This window comes from Microcebus murinus, chromosome 11 (assembly GCF_040939455.1).
Source record: "Microcebus murinus isolate Inina chromosome 11, M.murinus_Inina_mat1.0, whole genome shotgun sequence".
NCBI classification, from domain to species: Eukaryota; Metazoa; Chordata; class Mammalia; order Primates; family Cheirogaleidae; genus Microcebus; species Microcebus murinus.
The window spans coordinates 73,389,951-73,400,169 of record NC_134114.1 but is presented as its reverse complement, the minus strand read 5'-3'; the positions used below and the strand labels follow the sequence as shown (position 1 = coordinate 73,400,169).

The 10,219-nt window shown below is 41.1% G+C and overlaps 2 protein-coding genes across 3 annotated transcripts in view; one reads left to right on the top strand and one right to left on the bottom strand.

Annotated features, from left to right (window-relative positions):
* Positions 1-681: 681 nt before the first annotated feature.
* Positions 682-6,168, bottom strand: LOC105876482 (uncharacterized). The gene is made up of 4 exons (XM_076007907.1): positions 6,013-6,168; positions 4,717-5,320; positions 4,396-4,589; positions 682-3,571 (listed from the first exon to the last, which is right to left on the bottom strand). The coding sequence occupies exons 1-4, from the start codon at positions 6,166-6,168 to the stop codon at positions 3,560-3,562; spliced, it is 966 nt and encodes a 321-aa protein (XP_075864022.1). The 3' UTR covers positions 682-3,559.
* CHD1 (chromodomain helicase DNA binding protein 1) overlaps positions 4,700-10,219 on the top strand; it is a 70,674-nt gene continuing 65,154 nt past the window's right edge. For both annotated transcript variants that reach the window (XM_012773640.2, XM_012773624.3), the window contains exons 1-2: positions 4,700-4,829; positions 6,859-7,062. In XM_012773640.2, the coding sequence (XP_012629094.2) occupies positions 7,010-7,062 (53 nt within the window). In that variant the 5' untranslated portion in view covers positions 4,700-4,829; positions 6,859-7,009. The remainder of the gene's footprint in view (positions 4,830-6,858; positions 7,063-10,219) is intronic.

Here is a 10,219-nt window from a genome sequence, read left to right as displayed (position 1 = left end):
TTATCAAACGAATGTCAATATAATGCACTGGGGACAGAGTGATTCTCTTTGCTCAAGGATCTCACAGTATAGTATGGCAACAAATGCTGTATTACAAAACACTGACATGCTGTACTTACAGAATGCTCAATTCCATGTTCTAAGAGGCAGGTCAGAGAACTGCCTGACGAGTCTCGCAGGGTGTCAGTACAATTGCGTCAGGGAACTCAACATTTCTTGACCATTTACTTAAATAAACTTATAAGCGATTGATCCAGAAGATAGATAGACTATATCCATTTACAATGAGAGACATCTTTCCAATGACCTGAAAAAACGTGTCTAGAGTGTCAAGTGTCTACTAGGAATGATGAGAGGCAGTGCTGAGATCAGCCTGTGAAAAAAGCTAATTAAAATAATAGGAATATATGATATTCACTCATTTAAATTTATGCATACAAATGTATGCGGTATATTAATATAAATAGGAGAGTGACTTCATTAAATTTCAAGTTTAAAGAAAACCAAAAGAGTGAGCTTAAGGTAAAGATGTAGAGAAAACAAAAGCCTAAACTAAACACAGTAGGATTTAAAAAGGACAAATATAAAATTTTTCAGCTAAAATCGATGGTACAGTTATCCCTCAGTATTTGTGGGGAATTGGTTCCAGGACCCTTGCTTACCAAAATCTGGGGATTCATATTTTGGATGCAGGATTAGATTTTTTTTCTTTTCTTTTTTTTTTTTTTTTGAGGCAGAGTCTCACTCTGTTGCCTGGGCTAGAGTGCTGTGGCGTCAACCTAGCTCACAGCAACCTCAAACTCCTGGGCTCAAGTGATCCTCCTGCCTAGTCTCCCGAGTAGCTGGAACTACAGGCATGTGCCACCATGCCTGGCTAATATTTTCTATATATTTTTAGTTGGCCAATTAATTTCTTTCTATTTTTTAGTAGAGATGGGTTCTCGCTCTTGCTCAGGCTGGTTTCACACTCCTGACCATGAGTGATCTGCACCCCCTCGCTCTCCCAGAGTGTTAGGATTACAGGCGTGAGCCACCGTGCCCAGCCGCAGGATTAGATTTTAATTCCATAATTATGTTCTTGTTGCCTAAAGGATTTTCATATGAGAAGCCACAGGACGATATTAAAATATCCTGGAATCTCAACCTATTATACCATCTCCCAAGTCCTTGCCAAACCAGAGGAGATAGTTCCTTATTGGGGACTGTTTCTTATTGGTGGTCCTTCATATTCTCCTGTTGAGGGACGATTGTATTTGGACAGCAGTGACTAAAGGATTGAGGGTGAGAGGAAGGAGTGATGTAGCATCAATGTACCTATTTGGCATTTTGAGGTTAGCTTCTCAACCGTTTTTCTTTGTGTGCACACAATTTTTTAAGTAGAGGAAGTGGAATCTTTGTATTCACCTCAATGCCTATTAGATTTTATACATACTTTCTTCTAAGTATTATCTCTAAGAACTTTCCATTTGAAATTTAACTTATTATGATTCAAGAATTTAACAGTCAAAATCCCCACAGTGGCCATAAACAAGGTGGATGAGCTACAATGTGGATGAGCTGTTGGATATCAGAACAAACTGGGAAATTTTTCCAAACACTACCTAGAACCTAGAAACTCTGCATATCAGAAGAGGAGAGGAATAGGAGTGTCAAGCTTGTGTAGTTACAAAAGAACTTTCTATAACTGACTCAGTCCCCTGTTCTCTGCCCAACACCGAGAACCATGGCTTCTCTAATTTTTTTATGATTAGCAAAATATAAAATGCATAGTAAATCTTTACTATAAGACATCTTAGGATTTCATGGGTTCTATTCAGAAGACTTTCTAAATTTAAGAAGCATATTTGGAAAGACTTTCCTCTGGTTTGGCAAGGATTTGGGGGTTGATGTCACAGGTTGAGATTCTAGGATATTTTAGTACACTGTCCTGATTGTTTTAGTGAATTCTCATACGTAAATTCTCTAGGCAACAAGAATTTTTCTTTTTCTTTCTTCTTCTTCTTTTTTTTTTTTTTTTTGAGACAGAGGCTCGCTTTGTTACCTAGCTAAAGTGCATCATCATACCTCACTGCAACCTCAAACTCCTGGGTTCAATCGATCCTCTTGCTTTAGCTTCCTGGGTACCTGGGACTACAGGCACATGTCCCCAGGCCCAGCTAAGTTTTCTTTTTTTTGGTAGAGACCAGGGTCTCACTCTTGCTCTGGCTGGTATCAAACTCCTGACCTCAAGGGATCCTCTTACTTCAGCCTCCAAGAGTGCTAGGATTACAGGCACCCCAACAAGAACATAATTAAGGAATTAAAATTTTATCCTGGCCTCTAAAAGACTAACAGAAGAGCAAGAGTTATAATCTTCTTTTTGTTATATATTTTGCAATTCTGGATAAATGGTTCTCAGTTTATTCCCACCTATGAATATCTGTTGCTAACTAGTCCTAGAAGAGAATATCAGAATTAAGGATCCACAAAGTGGTATATTAGATTCTGTAAAAGTAATATTCTTTCCAAGGAATACGAAATTTTCCAAATGGCAAATTAAATAGACACAAAAACCTTCTGGTTGATGCTAATTACCTGGAATTTTCACTAGTCATGTGTTGTGATTATTAACCCTTTGGCTATTGTTTTAGTACTAGTAAGCAGAGACAAAGAGTTTATTCAAACAAAGCAAAACTGCAAATTTACCTATGCAGATAATAAGTCATTAAAAAAACCTCAAAACTTTGATTATTTATCAACTTTTAAGAAACTGAACTGGCAAGATTGTTGCAATTTTCCACTTAACTGGGTAATTCTGTAAAGCCATAAAGATTTTACTTGAAATGCAAATCTCCAAGTTTCAATATTTTACTACAAATTTAGCAGGATTAGCTTTCTGCAGAAAAAGTTGCTAGAGCTTTTATATAGAATAGCACATTCGATGGCACAATTAGTTAAAAAAGATTTGTCATGTGCTTTCAGAAAACATGTAAAATAGACTGTCTTTACAGTAATTCTTTTTGTAAGACAATAACAAAACGTAGTGCTGTTGTAATTGAGAACTTTATTATCTGAATTATATTTTTGATTACAAAATTCTTTATCTGCTAATGGTTAGTTTCTCTGAAACTTTAACTACAGCTAAGAAAATAAAAAATAAACAAAGTTATTTCCCACACGAGAAAACAATTATTTGGGGAATGCATGTTACTGCAATCAAGCTCACTTGACTTGGAAGGTGGGCCTTTAAGACTAAACTCAAATTACTGAAGAATGGAATTAGATGCTTTGAAAATTATCACCAACCTCGAGTGATTCAAGACAGATCTGCAGACTGGGAAAATAAATGAAGGGCAGAAGAATTTCGATTAAAAAAACAATGCTTTCAAAAAATAAAGAGGGACACCATCATGCTTAAAAAGACAGTGTTTCCAACACATTGGAAGGGTTGTAACTAAGGCCCACAGTTACAGTTATGAATGAAACCGTCAACTAAATTGCAGTACGTTAAACTGAGACAGTTACCAACATCCCTCGAGTAGCTTTTTGTTGTTGTTGTTGCGATGCAGCGCCGCACCCTTCAGGGAGGGACCTAGAAAGGAAAGGTTGTAAAAGTTCTTCTCTGAGCCAGGCCACCCATAAATGAATCAAACGGAAACGCAGGCTGTCAACAACCCGATCTCTATTTTCTCTCCTTCTCCTCACACGCCCTGCCCGTTCGGTACATCAGCCCCCGGGGGAGCCTCAGTCACAACTCGCCCAAGCGTAGGAGGCAGCGAGAAGCGACCACAGTTGCCCAACAGTTGGGTTCCCAGGCTGCCCGGTGTGACGCAGCAGTCCCCGCCCGGCCCCCAAGACCGGCGCTCTGACGCGGCAGGGGCCCGGGGGAGTGCGGACCGAGGCCTGTGCGACCCGGCCCCTACGCGCAACCCGGCCCCTCCGGCTTCCGCAGCGCGGTCCTTCCGTGGTTCCCCGAGTCTCGCAGCAGTCTTCAGTCTCTCCCCACCCCAGTTCCACCCCGGTTCCTTCTGTCTCTTCCGCGACGTTCTTGCGCAACCGTCCCAAACGACGGGAGCGCCCATACCCGCACGGAGCGAGCCCGAAGCTTCCACTTCCCGGAATTCAAAGCCGGACCGCTAAGGGCGGGCACCCGAGCGACGACCAGCGGGCCGCTGCTACGGCCAGAGTCCAGCGGCCTCCGCGCAGCCGGCGTGCGCGCTTCCGTCCGTGCGCGTGCGCGCACTCGCTCTCCGCCCCGCCCCGGCACCAATCGCTTTTTTCTACGCCCACAACTCCCGCAACGTAGTCCCTCCCACTGCTCGAGCGCCGGCCGGAGGGGTTCGGCGTGCGCGCGCCTGCCGGCCCGCCCGCCCGCCTCGCGTCCTGTGGGGAAGGGGAGTGAGCAGAGGCGCTTACGTCGCGCGGGAGGCGGAGGCGACGGCGACCTCGGTGGCGGCGGCGGCTACGACGGAGACGGTTGCGCTCGCTCGCTCTCTTGGCGTCATGGCGGCTGCCGGGGGCCGATAAGCGGCGGGAGCGGGAGCGCGCGCGCGACGGCGGTGGCGACGAAGACTCGTTACTTCTAGCTTTGGCTGCCCTCGCGTTTGGTGCTTCAATAATGAATTGATTGTTGGATCCACTCGGCAGGGGATCGCGCGTTGGAGTCGCGGGCCGGGGCTTCCCCTTCCCCTCCGCGTCTTTCCCATTTCCCCCTCCCCCTCACGGACTCTTGCTTACCCCAAGACGCCGGGAGCCCGAGGACTCGGCGGCTGAGATCGCGGGCCCGGGCGCGGGGGAGGCCGCCGACCCTAGCCGGCTCCCTCCGCCCCGCTAAGCCCGCACGTCCGCCGGTAAGAAAGGGGGCGGCGGGCGGGTCAGGGTGTGGAGGGGAGGGCAGGAGCCGGCCCGGCGGAGGGCGGGCGCGACGCGGTACCCAGGCGTCGGCCCAGCGGCCGGGCGAAGGCCAGGGTGGCGGCGGACGGGCCCGGCGCACAGGGGGCGTGTGAGCGGCGAGCACAGGCCGACGGCCGCAGGGCGCATCCTTGCGCCAGCCGGGCTGCCCGGCCTGGGCCTCTCCGGCTTGGGGCCGGCCGGGCCGCGAGGGAAGAACCGCGAGTGGCGAGTACTTAGCCGGCGCGTCGGTGCTGCCGGGACCCGGGCTCTCAGCACGTGGGGAGCGGCGGGGAGGGGGAGGGGGCGGCGGCTCGGGCGAGCCTGGGAGGGCGCGGGGCGGGTCTGCGGGAAGTTTGAGGCGGGAAGAGAGACTCCGGGACCGACCGGGATGGAGGCCCTGGGAGAGGGGGGGAGTTCCAGGAGGGAGGCTGATTGGAGCGAAGCTGCACTGGGTGGATGAGCGAGGAGGATGGTTCCCAAACCCTTTTCGAGTACAGCTTCAGAAACTTGGCAGGAGCGAAGCAACTGCTAAAAGAGGATAGAAGAAGAGGATTGAAAGGGTTTAACTACTTACGGAACAGTCATTGTTGAGAGGCAGGAGAGAGCTGCGTGCGCTCGGAGCGTCAGAACTTAGGGTTGTAAAAGGGATCTCAGACCGAGGACTTACTCGGATAAGGGAGATGAAGAGGGGAAAGGAAGTTAAAATGTACAGAGAAAGCCATTTTGAGGGGCGAAAGGAAGGTGAAAAGGAAAGAACGAAAAGAGGAGTGAACTTTCTTCTTTACCAAGCATAAGAGCTTTTGGTAAAGAGGCAGTTTGTTAGATTACTTATTGTTTAATAGCAAAGACTTTATTGTTTAATAGCAAAGCTCTCTGAGTAGAGTTTAAATTAATATTTAATATTAGGAATAAATGTTGAGTGGAATAGTTACTTTTTAGACAACCTGTTCTTGCAAAGAGTCTATCAAACTGTAGTCTGGAGAATTAAAATCCCGATCCAGACACACAGTTTGCTTGATTGAATTGGTAGAAACCTATTTCCACCATCCCCCTTTTTTGTGGAATGGAAATAGTCGTAGGAGTGAATTCTCTTTGCTGAGGTCGGAGGACAGCTCTGCTCTCAGTTGGCTGTCTCGGTACTTTCTGGCTGGGGAAGGATCTGACGTCTCCTTCCCCCGCTTCTTCCTCTCCCTCCCCTGCCAGAGATCTCCTTTGTTTATTCGTGGATGGCTTGTAGGTGACTCTCCAGTGTTGTGCTGAAATCTTGAAAGGTGGAAATGCTGTGTCTTGGTTCATTATTTTTGCACCAAACCCCTTCCTTAAAAAATCAGATGTAGTGTGTATTGTGTAACCATTTTTTTTTTCACGGCATCTTTGCAAGTGCAAACTGGATAAATAGTATTTAATTTTTATCACTCCATTTTCAGTTTACCTGTGAAAGAACCACGTTTATTTTGACCTGTGCATTTTTGTTAAGATGATATGATACCTTTTATTCTCCTGTTTCTCCCATGTGAGCATTTTCAAAACTTTCTCTCACTTGAGTATATGCAGAGTTCTTGGTGATAGGAATTAGGGCTTCATTAAAGATAACCTTTTTCCACCCCTCACTTCATTCAATGGACCAGATTAATAAGACTCATTTTCTATTTTGGGGATGTATGTATATATGTTACACGGGACTATTTTGCTTTAGTAATGTATATAAATGTGGCTGCACAGTTGCAATGAGTCTCTAAAAGTGTTATCTCTCCATAAATATTTTAATATCTTCTGTCAGAAATATATTAACAGTAGCATACTAAATTCTAGTAAGTAATCAGGAATGTAGTTAATAGAATGATAGATATTTTAAGTGAAAGGCCCCGCTCCTTTCTTACACCTCTCATCTAATTGGCCTATGTAGATTTATACAAGTTCTAAACGTGGTTTATTTATGTTTTTTCTACAGGAAATTCTCTTACTTTGTTAATATATTTTCTTTAGGTGAATCAAAGAGGGTCCCAGGAAACCTGTGAATGTGGAAGAAAATTCATCTGTGAATTTTTTTTTTATATTCAAGGAGGTGTCAGTATTTATATTCATCTTTTAAACTGGGAAGATTTATATTTTATTTTAAAACTTCTTGATATTTACAATGAATGGACACAGTGATGAAGAAAGTGTTAGAAATAGTAGCAGAGAATCAAGGTAAGCACTTTATTAAGCACTTTATTATCAAGCGTTTACTATGAAGAGAATTGAAAACATGTTTGACTTTTTTTTAGTTTTTCCCATAGGTGGCAGAGTTTTCAGATTCATCTTAGCTGTCCAAATATTTAAAAGTTTCTAATTATGAAGCTTTGTTCTAATACAGGTTTTAATTATTTTTTCCATTCACATACACAGAGAAAAATCTTAAATATAGAAAGTTTTGGTTTATTTAGATCTATTTGGAGGTATATGTTTAAGTTAATAATTGAAGCTGGAGCAAGTGAAAAAGACATTTAAATTGATTTGACTATTAGTGAAATCTCCAAATAAAGGCAATAAAAATTTCTTCACTCATCTTTTTCTGACACTGTCTTCTACACCTGTGCTGCTGCTAGCCACATGTGGCTATTTAAGCTTAAATTTAAATTACAGATTATTCAAAATTCAGATATTCACTCACACTAGATACATTTCAAGTGCTGAATAATCACATGTGGTTGGTGTCTACTATATTGGACAGTACAGATAGAAAACATTTCTATTACTGCAGAAAGTTTTAGAATGCTGATCTGGACATTTGTTGAAGTATTGCTGCAGTCCTTTTCCATTTGATTTTCAGATTGGAGTTTTAATTATCTATAAAGGAGTTAAGAGTTCATACTTGGGTCATGTCTTTGCAAAAAAGAAATTAAGAATTTTTATGTGTTAAGAATCATCTTCAAATACAAAGTCTCTTTAAATTCTTATGTAGCCCCCAAATTTTGAGTTATCTTCACATTAAAAATGCAAGCCATGTAGTTATATGCACTTGTTATATGTAGAAATTAGGAACATCAACATTGGAGAAAGGCTGGTTACTTTTCCCAGTTCTACCTCTTATTGGTTGTGAATTAGGATAAATCACTTAACTTCTGAGGCTCTGATTTTTGCCACTATAAAGTGGATATTACACGATTTTTCTTATTTAAAAATGAAGATTAAGTGAGATGCTACATGTAAAAGGCTTTAAATAGTTTCTAACACAATGAACATTCAGTATTTGCTTGTTATAATTAGCATCATGTTTTATGTAACATAGGATGCTGTATAAAACAATTATGGTGATAGAGAAATGGAATGAACAATAAATAGGAAAGTGTTGGCAGATAGGGGGATTAGCAGTAGCATCCAGTTAAAAAATGTTGGATAGAAAATTAAATAGTGTGTTTGTATTGAATCTGAGACTTGGAATTTTCTGGCCATGCTAGATATGCTTCAGCTTATCGTCTTTCACAGGCAGTGTTTGGTTAAGCAAGAACATCATAGAAAATAAAATAAGGAACAGTTGGGGAAAGCAGCATTATTTAGCTGAAAATATATTGGTCTAGAAGTTACAGAACTTTAGTTGACAACATATCTGCACTAACTAGTTTTCTTATGATTTTCTCAACTGTGAAATGAAGAAGGATTGAATTGATTTTGAAGTTTCATCCTACCACTTAGTTACAAAGTACATAGAGTAATGTGTTAGATGACAGTGTTTGGAATCAACCAGAGTTGAGGTTAAATTAGAAGACTTTTGAATCTTAGCTTTGATTCACAGCTCTGTAAGTATATTGTCTGCTTTTTCTTATTCATTAGTGTGCAATGAAGTGGTTAATAGGTAGAAATATCCAGAAGAAACACAGGAGCCAAACCACCCACAAACTAGGAAATGAGATTCTTGAGAGTGAATCCTCTAATTGTATATGGAGAGAGATCACATGCTGGTATCTTTTGATCATTCACCTGTTCCAATAATATTTTATATATTTTTCTACCATATCTGAAACGAGAAATAAGTCCAATTTGGTAGCTGAAAGAAATTAAGCCCTGTGAAGTCAAATTTACTTACAGGATTCTTTTACAATGCATATTCGTTTTAAATAATTGCAAAACATATTTTTTTACATTATTCTGAGTCATTAATTTTACTATACAGATTTTATGTGCTTCTGAGAAGTGTGGTTATTGAGTTATCTAGTTTTTGCAACTGTCTTGGAGTTTATCAGGTGGAGAGAGGGAGACCTGCTTCTATTTTGCTTTCATTTTCTGTGTTGTGCTGTCTTTCTTTTGCTCTACTGTCATTGTTAACACTCAATTCCCATCCACTTTCCCAAAAGCTTTCATCATAAGGCAGTACAAAGAAGAGGAGATTGTGCCTAGTTAAAAGACTTCGAACTTTAGAGCTAGAGGGATTTTCTTGCCAAAAACCCACAAAAAACAAAAATTACCATAGCTATGGATATTAATATAGACTGAGATGAGAAATATGCTCTGCTTTTAAAGTTGGTATGTTTTGCAAATTGTTTAAGAAAAATTTGATTTTTATTAGCTAGACTTCTAAAATGTCTTTGCTTCAGAATTTCCTTTTTTCCTTTGTGAAAGTTTATGAAATGAAATAAAATTAAGCAAGGTGTCATTTGGCATTTTTGGTTGGTACAATTGGCTTTGTACTAATTAAAAAATTTCTGCGTGGAGAGCTCTCTCTGTTGACTAAAAGGAAGACGAATACACAGGAAAATAGGTCTCTTTGGCTATGCTGTAACTGACAGTGTTGAAATAAACTTACTAAGAAATGTGGGCCAGGATGCACCTGTACAACAGTTATAGCTCAACACAAAGTTTTATATAACTGAATTTAAGTTTTCTAAAGATAATGCTGGAAGATTTCAAAGCATCAGTTTCCAGCTGTGTGGACTTGCCTTGTTATTTACAAGCAAGTTTTTCAAATTTTGGCTAGACTTTTTATTTTGAAGTTTTCCTGAATGATGATTTACTCCAAGAATAGATTTATGGGTAAAGCTCAGGGATATATGATCACATTTTATACTTTCTCATTTTCAGTTGATTGATAGATCCTTGCGTGTAGGTTAAATTTGCAATAATGTAAATTTGTACATTTCAAATTTATTTTAATCACTTTAGTTCCTATATATATTATGCTTTTGAATAATTCCTATAAAGTAGGGAAAAATGTTGGTCTTACCCATTTAGAATTAATCTATAGGTGGCAGTAGAGCTTTGTTGACCTGATTTTCAGAGTTTTTTTAAATCTCAGTGTAGCTTTTTATAGGATTAACAATGCTTGCTTTAATATATTAACATATATGTTTTAAATATATGTGTGTATATT

Bases quoted from the DNA above. Each gene is read 5' to 3' on its own strand.
- LOC105876482 (XM_076007907.1), bottom strand. From the start codon at position 6,168: ATGAACCAAGACACAGCATTTCCACCTTTCAAGATTTCAGCACAACAC. The intron at 5,321-6,012 runs GTACCGAGACAG...TCATCCACCCAG, and splicing joins GATCCTTCCCCAGCCAGAAA to TGCAGCTTCGCTCCAATCAG. The intron at 4,590-4,716 runs GTAAGCAAGAGT...TCATTATTGAAG, and splicing joins CGGGCTCCCGGCGTCTTGGG to CACCAAACGCGAGGGCAGCC.